The 17,683-nt window shown below is 34.6% G+C and overlaps 1 protein-coding gene across 5 annotated transcripts in view; it reads right to left on the bottom strand.

Annotated features, from left to right (window-relative positions):
• TLK1 (tousled like kinase 1) overlaps positions 1 to 17,683 on the bottom strand; it is a 190,975-nt gene that overhangs the window by 84,927 nt on the left and 88,365 nt on the right. For 4 of the 5 annotated variants that reach the window (XM_060621612.2, XM_060621609.3, XM_081796367.1 and 1 more), the window contains one exon: positions 16,013 to 16,131. In XM_060621612.2, coding sequence (XP_060477595.1) covers positions 16,013 to 16,126 — 114 coding nt within the window. In that variant the 5' untranslated portion in view covers positions 16,127 to 16,131. Of the gene's footprint in view, positions 1 to 16,012; positions 16,132 to 16,845; positions 16,934 to 17,683 lie in introns of all 5 variants that reach the window. The other variant, XM_081796368.1, reaches the window with a different exon arrangement.

Raw genomic sequence — 17,683 nt, 5'->3', positions numbered from 1 at the left:
CGCAGCAAAGGCGGTCATAAGAGGGAAATATATAGCAATCCAGGCCTTCCTAAAGAAGGAAGAAAGATCTCAGGTACACAACCTAACCTTATGCCTTAAAGAGCTGTAAAAAGAACAGCAAATAAAACTCAAAACCAGCAGAAGACAGGAAATAATAAAGATCAGAGCAGAAATTAATGCTATCGAAACCAAAAAAAACCAGTAGAACAGATCAATGAAACCAGAAGCTGGTTCTTTGAAAGAATTAACAAAATTGATAAACCACTGGCCAGTTTGATCAAAAAGAAAAAGGAAAGGACCCAAATAAATAAAATCAAGAATGAAAGAGGAGAGGAACATAAACTAGTACAGCCACTATGGAAAATAGTATGGAGTAAGGTAACTGGATGACTCAGTCAGTGGAGCATGCAGCTCAAGATCTCAGGGTTAAGAGTTCGAACGCTACGCTGGGTACAGAGATTACTTAAATAAACTTAAGGAATAAAAAAAGACAAGTATGGAGGTTCCTCAAAAATATTAAAAAATACAATTACCAGGGGCACCTGGGTGGCTCAGTCAGTTAAGCTCCCAGCTCTTGATTTTGGCTCAGATCATGATCTTACAGTTCATGGGACTGAGCCCTATGTTGGGCTCTACACTGACAACACAGGGCATGCTTGGGATTCTCTCTCTCCTTTTCTCTCTCTGCCCCTCCCCTGTTCTCGCATCTGCCCACTCACTCTCTCAAATAAACTTAAATATATATATATATATAATTACCATACAATCCAGCAATTCCACTTCTGAGTACTCATCCAATGAAAATCAAACACTAATGCAAAAAGTTATCTGATCAGCAAAACTGAAAAGCAACCAACAGACTGAGAGAAGGTATTTGTAAATGACATGTAAGATAAAGGGTTAGTATCCAAATCTATAAAGAACTTCTCAAATTCAACACCCAAAGAAAACAAATAATCCAGTGAAGAAATGGGCAAAAGACATGAATAGACACTTTTCCAAAGAAGACATCCAGATGGCTAACAGACACATGAAAAGATGCTCAACATCACTTATCATCAGGGAAACACCAAACAAACCTACAATGAGATACCACCTCACACCTGTCAGGATGGCTAACATTAACAACTCTGGCAACAACAGATGTTGGCGAGGATGCAGAGAAAGAGGAACACTTTTGCACTGCTGGTGGGACTGCAAACCGATGCAGCCACTCTGGAAAACCAGTATGGAGGTTCCTCAAAAAATTAAAAATAGAGTTATTTTACAACCCAGCAATTGCACTACTAGGTATTTACCAAAGGATACAGGTGTGCTGTTTTGAAGGGGGACATGCACCCCAACTTTTATAGCAGTAATTCTGACAACAGCCAAAGTATGGAAAGAGCCCAAATGTCCATCGAATGATGAATGGATAAAGAAAATGTGACATATATACAATGGAATATTACTCAGTGACCAATTCTTGCCATTTGCAAGAATGGAATTAAAGTGTATTATGCTAATGTATTATTTGTCAAAGAAAGACAAATATATGACTTCACTCATATACGGAATTTAAGATACAAAACAGATGAACATAAGGGAAGGGAAGCAAAAAATGTAAAATAGGGAGATAAACCATAAGAGACTCTTAAATTACACAGAATAAACTGAGGGTTGCTGGAAGGGTGTTGGCTGGAGGAATGGGCAAGGGGCATTAAGGAGGACACTTGTTGGGATTAGCACTGGATGTGACACATAAGTGATCAATCACTAAATTCTATTCCTGAAGTCATTATTACTGAAACCATATTAACTAACTTGGATTTAAATTAAAAAAAAAAAAAAAGTGTGCTTGTGATGAGCACTGGGTGTTGTATGGAAGTGTTAAATCACCAAATTGTATACCTAAAACTAATATTACACTGTATGCTAACTAACTGGAATTTGAATAAAAACTTTAGTTAAAAAAAAAAAAAAAGGAAGAATTATCTGTACCCCATGTTCACTACAGCATTATTTACAATAGCCAAGACATAGAAGCAACCAAAGTGTCCATCAATGGAAGACTGGATAAAGAAAATGTGGTATATATATATATATACAAGGGAATATACTCAGCCATTAAAAAAAAGAAAAGAAATCTTGCCATTCACAACAATATGGATGGACCCTTCAGGGCATATGCTAAGTGAAATAAGTCAAAGGCAGACCAAAGTTTATGATCTCACTTATATGTAGAATTTTAAAAAATAAACAAAACCCCCTAAAACCCAAGCACACAGACACAGAGAATAGATTAGTGGTTCCCAGAGGCAGGGGATGGGGGTGGGTGAAATGGATAAACAAGTCAAAAGATACAAACTTCCAGTTATAAAATAAATAAGTGCTGGGATGAACAGTATGGGGACTATAGTTAATAATACTGTATTCCATATTTGAAAAATGCTAAGAGATTAAATCTAAAAAGTTCTCATCACCAAAAAAGAATTGTAACTGTGTGGTGATATTTTCACTAGATTTACCGTGATGATCATTTTGTGATATATACAAATATGATATATATATTATATATAATATATATACAAGTATGTTGTATGCATGAAACTAACATAATGTGATATGTCAATTACACCTCAATAAAAAATTAATCCACTAAAAATTTTTAAAAAGAAAAAAATCTTGGGGCACTGGCTGGCTCAGTTGGTGCAGTGTGCCACTCTTGATTTCAGGGTTGTGAGTTTGAGCCCCATATTAAGATGCAGAGATTACTTAAAAATAAAATCCTAAAATATATATATAAAGAGAAAGAAAAAAATGTTGAAAGCAGCCAGAGAAAGCTAACATATTGTATACATAAGGACAAAAAAGGGTATGACTGACTACTATCTCATCATCATAAATACTGCAAGCCAGATTTAATCTCTGGAAATGATGAGCCAGAACTATGGATTTAGGCACATCCGGCACACCTGAGGAACTAGAAGGTATTAAAAGCAAGTCTACACACTAACTGAAGAGACCCTTAGCCCTCTTTCCATGCTCAATTCTATAAAGTTAGCAACCAAACTTATACTCCACAGATAGAAGACTATAGACTTTCTCTCTAAAAAAACAGCATCTCAAGATATAAGACCTATAGATAAGAAGAATTAAAAATCTCTCAGAAAAATGACCCAATCATGTCATCCTGCTACAAAACCTATTGGTCAATAAACCCTCCCTACTCATACAAAGCTTCCAGTAAGTGTTTCACTGGCCGGGCGCCTGGGTGGCTTAGTCAGTTAAGCATCCAACTTTGGCTCAGGTCATGATCTTGCAGTTCATGAGTTCCAGCCCCATGTGGGACTCTGTGCTGACAGTTCAGAGCCTGGAGCCTGCTTCTGATTCTATGTCTCCTACCTCTCTCTGCCCCTCCCCTGTTCATGCTCTCTCTCTCAAAAATAAATAAACATTAAAAAATAAAATGTGCTTCAGTGTCTAAAGCATGTACATGAACAAAGCCCAGTATCACCAGATATGTGAAGAGATACAAACAAAAAATATAAAGAAACTGGTAAGAAATAAACTTCACACAAAAATAATACCACTATTAAATATCCTAGGATAGCAAACTAAAAATGAAAAAAAAAAAAAAAACAAACCCTCCTGGCAAAAGAAAATACTATAGCTAAAAATGAAAGAAAAAAATGGATGGATTCAAAGATAAAGCTGAAGCAATCCTCCCAGAAAAAGACCAAAAAAATTCAAAGAAAAAAGAAAACTAGAGAATCTATCCAAGAGGTCCTGGTTCAAATGATGTGAGTTCCAGAAAAAAGGACAAGAAAATCAAGGAGCTGAAATTATCAAAGAAATAATTCAAGAAATTTTTCTAGAACTGGAAAACATGAATTTCTGCATTGAAGGACATACTTTTGACCAAGCACCTGGCTCAAGGAAGAGCCACACCAAAACATATTGTAATAAAATATGTTAAATGCCAGGGATTAAAAACAAGATCCTAAAAGCGTTTAGGGGGAAATAAACAGGTTACTTACAAAGGATCAGGAATCAGAATGGCATTGGAATGCTCAGCAGTAACACTGGAAGCTAGAAGGCAATGGAACAATACCTTCAAAATTCTAATAAAATGATTTCCAACCTAGAATTCTACGTGCAAACAACCAAAGGGAAGAAGAGAATATGCAAGGTTTCAAAAATCTGCCTACTCATTTACCTTTCCTCAGGAAATAACTAGAGAATCTGTTCCACCAGAGCAAAGGAGTAAACCAAGAAAGATGAAGAGATGGCATACAGAAAGCAGAGCTCACAGGACAGACACAAATGGAATTCCCACGATGGTCAAGAAGGTAGATTCCAGGATGACAGGCATCCAGCAGAAAGAGAGAGCAACTATCTTAACAAAAGAGCTACAAAAGTTCAGGGAGGATGTCTAAATAAAAAAATAATAACAAAAACTTGTATGTGAAAATAATGAGAGATCTGCACCTCTGCTGGAGAGTATTTGGATGCTTCCACTAAATACTAAAAAACTAAAGATATAAATCAACTATTAACTCCGGTGAAAACAGAAAATTGTATAAAAGAAGAAATGTAATCATGGAGCCTTCACAGCTGTGAATAAAATTTACACAGTCATACTGTAAATAATGAAATAACAATCAATCCCAAAATTGCAGTACTGTCTATCTAAGTTAGGATGGAGTCAGGGAAATGTGAATATTTTTATAGAAGTAGAGGGTTGGGTCATTTAAAAGAGTTAATGTCTCATCTTCTATGATACGAAGTCAATAGGCGTGCCTGGGTGGTTCAGTCGGTTAAAGCGTCCAACTCTTGATTTCCACTCAGGTCATGATCGCACCGTTTGTGAGACGGGGCTCCGCACTGGGTTCTCTGCTGTCAGGGCAGAGCCTGCGTGGGATTCTCTCTGCCCCTCCCCCGACTCATGCCTGCTCTCCCTCCCTCAAAATAGGTGAATAAACACACACACACACAAAAGGGAAGTATTAAATACCTAAAACTGAAAAAGACAAAGAAACAAGAACAAAGAAACTATATTTATTATATAACCTTACTTAGAAATACAAATAAAACAAAACCTGCGATAAAAAGCTGTAAGATAAGGATCACTTCTGTGAAAAATGAATATAGGGTTGGAAGAACAGGACGTAGTTCTACTACTTTTCATTACAGGTTGGGTAGAACAATTTGGCTTTGGCAACTCTGACCATGGATTACATGTCTTTTTCTTCTTGGTTTGTAGGAATTCTTCACATAATTCTCAGTATAAATCTTCTATGACTTGCCTCTTCACTCATCTTACTGGTGTCATTTGAACATAGTTACATTTATTAAATCTTTTCACTTTATGGTTAGTGCCTTTTGTGGTACATATATGAAATCTGTCATTATTCTTATTAAATATTTATTGTTTTACCTTTCATATTTAGATCTTCAAGTCACCTATTACTGATTTTTGTATGATGGTAAGAGTTGAGGGTCAAGAATCATTTTTCCCCATATGTATATTCAACTGATCCATCATCTATTATAAAAGACTATCCCTTTCCCCACTGCACTGTGGAACTACCTTTATCATATATCTAGTTACTATATATAAATGGATCTGTTGCTGGACTCCATTCTGTTCCATTAGTCTATTTTTCTTTTCCCATGCTACTATCACAGTGACTTAATTCCACTCCTTGATATACACCTAAGAAAACTGAAGAAAACCTGTACCAGAGTTTTCAAAGCAGTTGTACCAGTGTTAATTCAAAGACTATTCACATCAAAAAATAGAAACAAGTCAAATATCCAACAACTGATGAACAGATAAACAAAACGTAATACATCAATAAATGGAATATTTAGTCATAAAAAGGAATTAAGTACTAATATATGCTATAATATTCATGAACTGTGAAAACATTATGCTGGGTGAAAAAAAACACACACAAAATGGTACATATTGTATATTTCCCTTTATAGAAATGTTCAGAATAGGCAAGTCCATAGAGACAGAAAGTAGACACAAAATGCTGTATTTGTATGAATCCATTTGTATGAAATGTTCAGAAGAGGCAAACCCATAGAGACCGGTAAGACTAATGGTTGCCAGGGGCTAAAGTGTAGGGTAGGAGAGCAGAATGGGGAACTACTGCTAATGTGTAGGGGGTTTCTTTTTTGGGTGATAAAAATATTCTTGAATTAGAGAGTGGTGATAGCCACATAACTGTGATATACTGAAATCCCCTGAAATGTACACTTTAAAATGGGTCAATTTTATGGTATGTGAATCATATCTCAATACAAAAAGATTTTATAAAAGTTTCAAATTATTGAGGAGAAAGGAACACAGAAGGAGGAAGAAAGCTTGGTAAAACCTAGTATATAATCACTTATACACTCAGATACATAGTTATACACACATGGCAAGCACACACTCAGACTTTCAAAGCCTTCAAAGCAGATTTGGTGGGGCAAACACTCATGAGGTATTTTTTAAAATATAAAAACAACACAGGCACATGGAAAAAAATTTCATTACCGAAACATAAATTTCTCCCTCTCATGCTAGTCCCAATATTGAGGCAACCATTTTTTTAAAAACTATTTTTAATGCAATTTTTGAATAAGCAATACAAACAGGCTACTTTACTTTCTTATTACCTTTCTAGAGGTTATCTGTCTACACTAACAAATCAAACATACAAACTTGGTTCCTTCCTTCTCATACAAAAAATAACATTATGCAGACTATCCTGCACTTCTTTCTTTTCTCTTAATAGAGACTGGGAAATTCCTAATCAACATATAATAAATTCTTCATTCCCTTTTTCTTTTGCTAATTTCTTTCTTTCAAACAGGGGCAGAGTATTCTACTGTATGTACCTCTATTTCAGTAAGTCCTTTATTGACTCTGCCATGAATGATGAAGAATTTAGTTCACTGGCACCACAGCTTCCCCTTCTTCCTGATATATTCGCATTTTTTATTTTACATTTTTCAAATGGTTACCTTACCCTTAAATATACACAATTTTTAAGTTCTTTAAACCATGTGTGACTCCTCACTATATAAGAAAATAAATCTTTATATTTAGCTCCTTTTCCTGACATGACAACCACACAATAACTTTTACGTCAGTCCATAACGTTTACCTTTACCTTCTATTTGTAACCCTACAACAGAGTCACAAACTCATGCCATAAGGATCTGGGACAAGTAAAATAAGCAGGTGAAGCAGGCTTGGGCTAAGATAAAAGAAGTAGAACATGATGGAATAAAAGTTCTCTCTCTCTACAGTCAATTTTTGTATTAGCTGTGAACACTGAATTAAGTGAATGCTGAATCATCGCCACTTGGGGAAATACACAGTTAGGGTCCTGCAAGCTTCTCATCACATTTTTTGTTAATTAATACATAATCTTGTTTTGTATAAAAGTGTGTTTCTGTTTTAAGATGCCTTATTTAATATATATTGTTGATTCATTCACACTGAATTCACAGCTAACAGTACTATAACTCATGCTTGAACAAAGCTTACATAATAACACATGTATTTTGTCCCTAGGGCATATCACAGCCTTCTTGTGCTTAGAACACTAGATAGCAACTCAGCAATACTACCCCTGGGGGCCATTTTAAACAGCAAAATTACCAATAAAAAGCACAAAAAAGTGAAAAACATGGCACTGAGTAAACTGTGAAAAGAACACTTGTTTAAAGTATAAGAGCTGAAACACGGAGTGTTGTTTTGTTCAGCCTCAGGCAGCTCAAATTTTCCAACACTGCACATGCACAGGTCCTTGAATGATTGGCAAAAGCAATCTGAGTTTTGATTTTGAGGTTACAAATAAATTTTAGCAAGTAGGTGAATTTGCAATTACAAAATCCTCAAATAAAGAAGACTATTGTATGTGTGTTCATTATCTATCAAATCAAGCATATAGATTATATTGTGCAAACTGCAAATCCTGTATAGCCTACTGTTATATATATGTGTATACACACACACACGCACGTATATATATATACATACATGCATCTATACATATATATATATACATATATAAATATAACTGAACAATCAAAATTTCAAAGAATTTAAAATTTAAAAGAATTAAAATCCTTCACTATAATTACACTTTAATAGATTCACCATGTATTTTTAGAACTGTATGACATGTGAAAGTTTATAATTTTCATATCTTCCTTATGGATTATTAGTCCTTAAAGGTATCTATCTTTGTACCATTCAGGCTTTTGTTCCTGAAGAATAGGCTTAGTACTATTGCTGATGCTAGAAATATAGCAATGAAAAAAAAAAAAAGACTTAACTCCAAGGCTTATGGAGTTTAACACTGTACAAGAAAGGAAACAAACAATAAACAAACAAATATCTAGTAGTATGTAAGGAAATAGAAAATTAGAAATTAGGTGGAGAAAGGGGGAGAGTGATATAGCTATCTTCTTACATAGGGCAGACAGAGAAAGCCTCTTTGAAGAGGTGACACTTGAGCAAACATCTGAATGATGATGGGAGAAGTATGTTTGAGACAAGTGGCAAATATAACAATGTGGGCATAGTGGAATGGCTGTTAGTTAAATAAGGTATTTAGTCTAAAGTCAGATCAGAAGGTCTTATTACAGTGTGATGAAGACATTTAATTTTATTTTAAGTGTGATGGGAAGTCTCTGGAAGGCTCCGAGTTGGGAAGAAACTGATCTCAAATTTATATTTAATTGTTCTCCATGATTATCTGAAATATCTTCTTTTCAGTTATTTCCAATCTTTGTCATTTTTGGGAAGTGCTTCTTGTCAACAGTCTATAGATGGAGTCTCATTTGTTGTGATAATATATACTTGGCTTTATGCTTTCCACATTATGTAACAGCTTAAAATAGAATTTTTTGTTTCTTTTTTCTCTCCCTCACTTTTATTGGATTATTTCTTTTTATTCCACCTTCTACACCCTGTCACAGTAATTTAAAAGTTCTATTTACAGTATCTCTGTTGCCTATACTTATTACTTTCCTACTTTTAAGCAAACATACCTCAATATAGACAAATTTATGATTACTCTATACTCTTAAACAACTTTCTTACCTTTCTCCCATTCCTCCTCTCCCAGAGCACCATCACTATCAGAATTGTGATCCTTGTGCTTTTACTTCCACATTATCAACTCCTGGTTTACCACTATTAAAATTGCCTACCCAACAATACTGCATTTCACAGGCACATTATCACCAGCAATTTATATAAAATCATTGTAACAGTCATTGATCAACAGTATTTTACATTCTGTAGCTTCATCTATATTTGTTTTTAAATTTAAATGGATATTTTAAAAATGGAAGGCTATCCACAAAGAACAGTAAGCCAACATTAATTCATCATCTAACACAGAACCCATACTCAAATTTCCTGAGCTGTCTCAAAAAACATTCTTTATAACTATTTTTCTCCCAATTCAGGAGCCAATTGGGATTCACAGATTCACAGACTGCATCTGGCTATGTCTCTTTCACTTCAATCAATCTAGACAGAACAGTTCCTCCACATCACTTCATTCTTCAGGGGACTGAATACTTTGAAGAGTCCAGGCCAGTTGTCCAGCAGGATGTTGCAGGAGTATTTTATCATGACTAAATTCAAATAAAATTTTTCCACTATGGAGAAAGAAAATTCCACTATGAAAACTATAGGGGTTCCTCTTGTTGCATCTCCTCAGAGTGCACCTAATTAATGTCAGACTGTGTCACTACCAATAAAAAATTTGACCTTGATTATGGTGGTGACTAACAAATCTCTCCATTTTAAACACCCATTTTCTCTTCTGTAATAAATAACGCATCTATAGGGTGAAATTTGAGACCCTGAAAATACACTAGTCTCTGAAACATTTTACTAAATGATTTTAACATCCACTGATAATCCTTGCCTTAAATAATAATTACGCTAGGGAATACTGAATGTTGACTTCCTGATTCCACATTCCTTCTACATTAGCTGACATTCTTCCAAAAGACTACCACATAACAAGCATACCTAGCTTGGTTCCTAAGTACCATTCCCCACCGAAATGAAGCACAGCTCCCTCAGAGAAAAGTCCGTTCACATTCACTGAAGAGACCACAGTGATATTAGAGAAAGATGGTAGGGGCTTGTGTACACACGAGCAAAATTTCACAAAAATGATTACATCTCTTAAATCTGGATAAAGAATATGCAAGTATTCTTTGTACGGTATTTTCAATTTTCTATAGGCATAATATTTTTTCAAAGTGAAAAGTTATTTAAAAAATAGGGGCTGGGTGGGAAATCCTGCAGGAATACACAAATACCAGTTTGAGTATAAATATAATTAATATAAACAATATAATTAGTATAAATATACACATGAGTATAGAGTATCATCATAATACTAAAAATAGAACATGTAATCTCGAAACATCAGGAAAAACTCCATCTGTCCAATGGAAAGCAAGGGATAGAAGGAAATAAAAGTAAAGTATAATTAGAAGACACTGGACAATAGATAGCAGAGCCAAGTCAGAAAATAACAATAGTTACAATAAATATAATGGACTAAACCCACCATTTAACAGGTAAAAACACTAATATTCTATCAAAAAAGACATGCAGTTGGGGTGCCTGGATGGTTAAGTGTCTGACTTTAGCTCAAGTCATGATCTCACGGATCATGAGTTCAAGCCCCGCATTGGACTCTGTGCTGACAGCTCAGAGCCTGGAGCCTGTTTCAGATTCTGTGTCTCCCTCTCTCTCTTCCCCTCCCCTGCTATCAAAACTAAACAAACATTAAAAAAAAAAAAAAAAAAAAAAAAAGACATGTGGTCCAAAAGAAATACAATTAAAACGAGTAAAAATAAAATAGAAAAACATATACCCATATATCTAAGACAAAAATGAACCAAAAGAAGGCCGAAAATAGTAAGATTTGAAAAAAACAAATAATTAAGGAAAAAATAATTAGTTATAGAAAGAACAGAATAAGATGTATGCATGTAGGGGCGCCTGGGTGGCTTGGTCGGTTAAGCGTCTGACTTCGGCTCAGGTCATGATCTCACGGTCCGTGAGTTCGAGCCCCACGTCGGGCTCTGTGCTGACAGCTCAGAGCCTGGAGCCTGTTTCAGATTCTGTGTCTCCCTCTCTCTCTGCTCCTCCCCTGTTCATGCTCTGTCTCTCTCTGTCTCAAAAATAAATAAACGTTAAAAAAAAATTTAAAAAAAAAAAAAAAAAAAAGATGTATGCATGTAAAAATATAGCCTCAAAATATATTAAGCAAATGCTGATAAACTGCAAGCTGAAATACATAAATCAATAATCACAGCTAATGATCTTTTTTTTTTATTTAAGTGCAGTTGACACACAATGTTACATCAGTTTCAGGTGTACAACATAGGATTGAACAACTCTATATGTTATGCTATGGTCACCACAAGTGTAGCTGCGATCTGTCACCATACAATGCTATTACAATACCACTGACTATATTCCTTATACAGCTAATGATTTTAATACACCACTCAGGGAAAAGGTCAAGCTGACAATACAAGGAAATATCTAAGATCTGAACAAATAAAATTAAGAGTTATTAGATATGAAGTGTTTATAAAACAGGGCGCACTTCAAGAATTAATGTCATACAAACTGTATTTTCAAAATGTAATGCAATAAATTAGAAATCCGTAACAAAAGAATAGCTTAAAACATCCCACATTAATAACCCTTGTGTTAAAAAGGAAATAAAGGTGGGGCACCTGGCTAGCTCAGTAGTTGGAGCATGTGACTCTTCATCTTGGGATTGTGAGTGTGAGCCCCACATTGGGGATAGAGCTTACTTAAAAAAAAAAAAAAAAAAGTAGAATAAGCATTATAATATGTAGCCTTTTGAATCTGGCTTCTTTTAAAAGTCAGCATAATGCATCCATTTGAGATTCATCCATGTTGTTGCAGGTCGTCATCAACTGCTAAATAGTATTCCATTGTACAAATATATATATCACACTTTTTAATCCATTTCTTAGATGAGGACATTTGGGTTGCTTACAATATTTTGAAAATTACAAATAAAGCTTTTCCTTCCTTTCAGATTTGACAGCTGCTTATGTGGTATAAATACCACTCAAAACAATATAGAGGATTTCCATTTCTGAAGGCCCTGACCAATAAAAAGAAAAAATACATAGATGAGGTGTAAGAAATAAAATGATTTTTGAAAGAATATGATTTGTTAGAGAAACCTAGAGAATCAACAAACTGTTACAACCAAAAAAAAAAAAAAAAAAAATCAACAACAAGACTGCTACATACAAGACCAAACTATAAAACTCAAAAACCTCCAAGGTCACCTGGGTGGCTCAGTTGGTTAATCAATCCAACTTCAGCTCAGGTCATGATCTCACAATTCCTAAGTTCGAGGCCCCCAATGGGCTCCACGCTGACAGTGCAGAGCCCTCTTAGGATTCTCTCTCTCCCTCCTTCTCTTTACTCTTTCTCTTTCCTCCCTCAATTAATCTATAAATTCAATGTATTCAAAATAAGAATTCTACTTGAATCTTTTAAGGATAAAAATACAAATAAACCATTATATAAAAATTCCCAAATGTTAACAAGCAAGTGAAGAGATACTCAAATTTTTTATGAGGGAATAAAGATCCATAAATAACTAACTCAACCTTAGAAAAGATGATTAAAGAAGAGACTTGCTTTACCATATAAAAAAAAACATACAAAAATACAACAGTATTTTTTTTTTAATGTGATACTGGGACAGGAACACAGACCACTAGAATGTAAGAGAAACCTCAGATCCACCTAAAGACATGGCAACTTAACATACACGGTAACGGTGGCATCACCAATCAATGGAAAAATACGGATGATTTAAGAAGTCTTGTGGAGAAAACTGGTTCACTAGATGGTGAAAAATAAAACTGGGTCCCTATCAATACTATATAAAAGATAGGGCCTAAAGTGCAAATATGACAGTAAAACTATAAAATTAACAGAAGAATCTGTAGAATTATCTTTGTAGCCCAGGGGTGGGGAAGATGTATTTAACTCTTAAAATACCTCATGGTCCACTGGACCCAATTTCAGTGTTTGAGTTTTTGAGTAGTTCTAGCTATTTGTAAAAATTGGTACTTTGGGACTTTTATTCTTTTTTAGAGCTCATCCAAAGCATAAAAATAAGATTTATTTTTAATAGAATAAAATGCATTCTATCTGGTCATTAATCACCAAACATCCAATGGACCTTTTCACAAATTTAAAATATATTATGTGATCTTATGGATCTAATTTTTCCTATATTTTGTTATTACATCATCCTCGAATTACTTCATCATTACTCATCATTGTTCATCAATTATTCCCAACTATGCTGAAACAACCAAAAACCATTAAAAAAATAGAAGAATGATGATACGATAGGCAGAATAATGAACCTCCAATGATGCTCACACCCTAATCCCTACAACCTGTGAATGTTACCTTATATGGCAAAAAGGACTTTGTACATGTAAGGGTAAGAACTTTGAATTGGGGAAATTACGCCAGACTATCCAGATGGGCATGAGCCCAATTCTAATCACACGAATACTTAAGTGAAGAACCTTTTAAGACTGATCAGAGGGAGATGTGACTTCCAAAGAACAGTAAGAGAGATGTATGACTGCTGGCTCTGAAGATGGAGGAAGGAGACCACCAGCCAAGAAATTTAGGCAGGCTCTAGAAGCTATAAAAGGGAGTGAAAATTATCCCCACCTAGAGCCTCCACAGAAGGAATCCAGTCCTCCACATACCTTGATTCTAACCCTATGAGACCAATGTCAGACTTCTGACCTTCAGAACTTTTAAGAAAATAAATGTCTGTTGTTTTAAGCAACTCTGGTAATTTTTTACGGTAGAAATAGAAAAACAATACAGAGTTAATGACCTAAAAGAGTGACACAGTAGTGAAATAAATTATCATCTTTCAGTTATCTTCTTGTCTTGCCCAAAGTACTGCACCATCTTCCAAGAACGTATGAAAGACTGGAGACATCATTGCAGACTGATTTTAGATTGCACTGACTCCAGTGGAGAATCAAGAAATTTTCATCTTCCACCCAAGATGGTCAAGAGAAGAAATTGACAGAAGAAGACATTTTATAATTAATTATAAGACAAATCAGAAAACAAAGAGATAACAATAACACCTCTAGATTCTAAAACTGATGGCAATGACCATATAAAATCTCAGTCATTGAATGTTATTACCCAAGATGAATTTTCCCAAATTCAAGAATCAATGAATCAGATAACGCATTTCTAAGGAAAAAAAGGAAACAGAATTTTCATCAGTCATTTAACTGAAGAATTTCACCATTTAATATTCTTCTACAGGAACGTGGACCACTTCATGCTCAAAGGATGCATGACAATAGCCTTCATCCTTTATGATGCTTGTGCTGCTTGTGCACCAAGATTTACTTGACACAAAGAGCTTTTTAGTATGTTTAAATTCTTATTGAAATTTCTAATAAAGTTGTTTTTCATCATACTTTTATTCCTGCTATAAATTAGTAGCAAAATAACTTAAAATGTAAAAATAGCAAAAGGACCTATTTGACCAGATGGTTCATGATGAGGACTGTTTTTCGTAGTATACCAACAGCTATTTAAAACTTTACAGTTATAGGCTCTAAGGCAAAAAAAATTGGTAAGTTTGATTATAACAAAATTAAATAATTGTCTACAATGATCCTGTACAATGCTGGATACCATGAACAAAGTTGATAGACATGACAAAATGGGAAATGTTATCTGCACTGTATACAACTAACGTGGAATTGCTATGTAGAATATACAAAGAACATGGGAAAATCAGTTCAGTTTGAAAAAGTAATCACTAATCCTGATTGGAACAATTTATAAGAGACTCCCAAAAAGCCAACAAGCATATAAAAGAAATGTTCAAAATAACTGGTGGTATGAGTGAAAAAATGAGATACTATTGAGATACCTGTTAAACACTATCAAAAATGAAGAATCCAGATAATGCCAAATATTTCTGAGATGTAGGGTTATATAAATGCTCATGCATTCTGTTGAAAGAGCAGATTAGTTGTATACAACTGCTCTGAATAGCAATCTTATACTATTTATTCAACTTAACTCTATACATACCCTATGACAAAGCAGTTCTGCTCCTGGGAACATAACCTCAATAAATGATCAGAAAGGTCCATAAGAGAACAAGTACATTAAAGTTACTACCGTGTGAGGTAATGGGGAGCTGAAGACATCCTGATGTCTATCACTGGAAGGCCTAACAGATACACTTAATTTTTTTTTTTAACGTTTATTTATTTTTGAGAGAGAGAGAGAGAGAGAGAGAGAGAGAACACACAAGTGGGGAAGGGACAGAGAGAGAGAGGGAGACACAGAATTTGAAGCAGGCTCCAGGCTCTGAGCTGTCAGCACAGAGCCGGACGCAGGGCTCAAACTCACAGTCGTGACCTGAGCCGAAGTTGGATGCTTAACTAAGCCACCCAGGCGTCCCCAGATACACTTATTTGTATTATCTGCTGTACAAATAAGAACATATACAGATAGGAACAAGGGTGACAGGGGCAAGGAAGAGATAAAGGACAGGAAAAATAAAAATTATATAATGGGAGAAAAGAACTACAATCTACTAAACTCATTTTTACTCCTGAAACCTGTTAAGCTATAACAACATATATTAACGTATATATATTAACACATATATATTATATATACATATATATTATGTATACACATATATATTATATATATATAACATAATGCTCCCAAAGCATGTTATGCTGTATTAAAAATCAGATTTATAAATACTTTTTCCCTATACATTATAAAAATTACAGTAAGTAATAATTTGCTTTTAAGCACATATGTAGGGATCCTTTACAAAATATATTTTAGATCATTTAATACAAGGAAAGAATGTCAAATGAAGATCACAATTTTACTCACTTTTGCTCCAACACTGCAACTGCCAGTGCTTCCAGTGCTCCCACTTGCAACTCCTGTAAATCTAGCTTCCAATAATTCTTGCCTTCTTGGATCCAGACTATGAAGCTCATCCATTGCAACTATTAGGAAAAAAAAACAAAACAAAAAAAAACATACACATATATATCTTCATATACACACAAACACAAATACATAGACATGGTTAGTTGAGATGTCAATATAAACTTAATGAATCAATTCTACAAACAGATGAGAGAGACTTTAAAATTTTTGTCCTGTCCCACACTCATTTAACAAAACAATCTACAGTGGATTTCCAACAATTTTGACTGCAATCCACAGTTAGAAATATATTTTCCACACATCAGTACACAGACATATACATACATATATTGAAAAATTCCGGGGGTGCCTACATGGCTCAGTTGGTTAAGTGTCTGACTCAATCTCAGCTCAGGTCATGCTCTCACAGTTCGTGAGACCGAGCCCCACGTCAGGCTCTGCACTGACAGCGTGGCACCTGCTTGGGATTCATTCATATTCTCTCTCTCTCTCTCTCTCTCTCTCTCTCTCTCAAAATAAATAAATAAATATACTTTTTAAAAAATTCTACAAATACTTCTTACCACATGCAGTGCACTCGATTATTTTCTATTTGTCTATTAGAAAAGAGAAAACACTGGTTGTGAGCTATTAAATTGATTTCATGAGCCATTAATGGACCATGGGTCCACAGTCTGAAAACACCACCCTCCTAGTAAAATCTCCCTATTCTTAGCTTATACAGAATTTTGACACTAAGTAACATTAGTAATTATTTTGTTTATATATACCTTATATCTGACTACATTTTCAACTGGGAAGAATTCTTTTGACTGTCACATCGCAAAGATTTTTTGGACATTGGATAGTTTTCAGTTTCTATCAAGTACATGAAAAACATACATATATTAAAAAAAGATCATTGAAGTAACATCTATTACTAAACAATCACTGGAGAATTAAGGGGGAAAAATTAACATCCTCATGCAATTGTTAGTATGTAGACTAAAGCATCACAAACTCTAACCAAAGTGCAATTAAACTTGTAAAATTCTTTTATTTATGTCTGTCAATTCTCTACTGATAAAACCTTAGAACTAACAATAAATGAGTGGTTCTCAAAAGGAACAAGGAAAATACTATCAGAATCCCAAATCACACGTGGACATTTTCAAACTACTCTAGACCCCTTCCACATACTCTGGCATTCCTCTATCTTAAAGGCTAACAATTATTCCTAAAGATCTTATCTTTTAAAATTCCTTTCCTTACCTCTCATCTTTATCTGGACATAAGACTAGATGGATAACGACTATCCTACCATGCTTACTTGCATCTCTGTACCTAAATATATCTTTCCTGCCCACTCTTCTTTCTTTCAACTCAAAAAGTAACTATGTTTAAAAAGCTAAAGCCTTCAATTTTTGCTTTTCATCCTATTCCTTCTTGATATCCAAGGGATCTCACATTTGCATATACAGACCTAAAACTATAGATTCTTAGAAGAAAACAGGGGAAAGCACCATGATCTTGGATTTGTCAGTGATTTCTCAGATACGAAACCAAAAGCACAGGCAACAAAAGAAAAAATAGGTAAGTTGTAATTCATCAAAACTAAAAACTTTTGTG

This window comes from Panthera onca, chromosome C1 (assembly GCF_046562875.1).
Source record: "Panthera onca isolate mPanOnc1 chromosome C1, mPanOnc1 haplotype 2, whole genome shotgun sequence".
Lineage (NCBI taxonomy): Eukaryota > Metazoa > Chordata > Mammalia > Carnivora > Felidae > Panthera > Panthera onca.
Note: the sequence above shows the minus strand (reverse complement) of the source record. Positions and strands in the feature narration are given on the sequence as shown.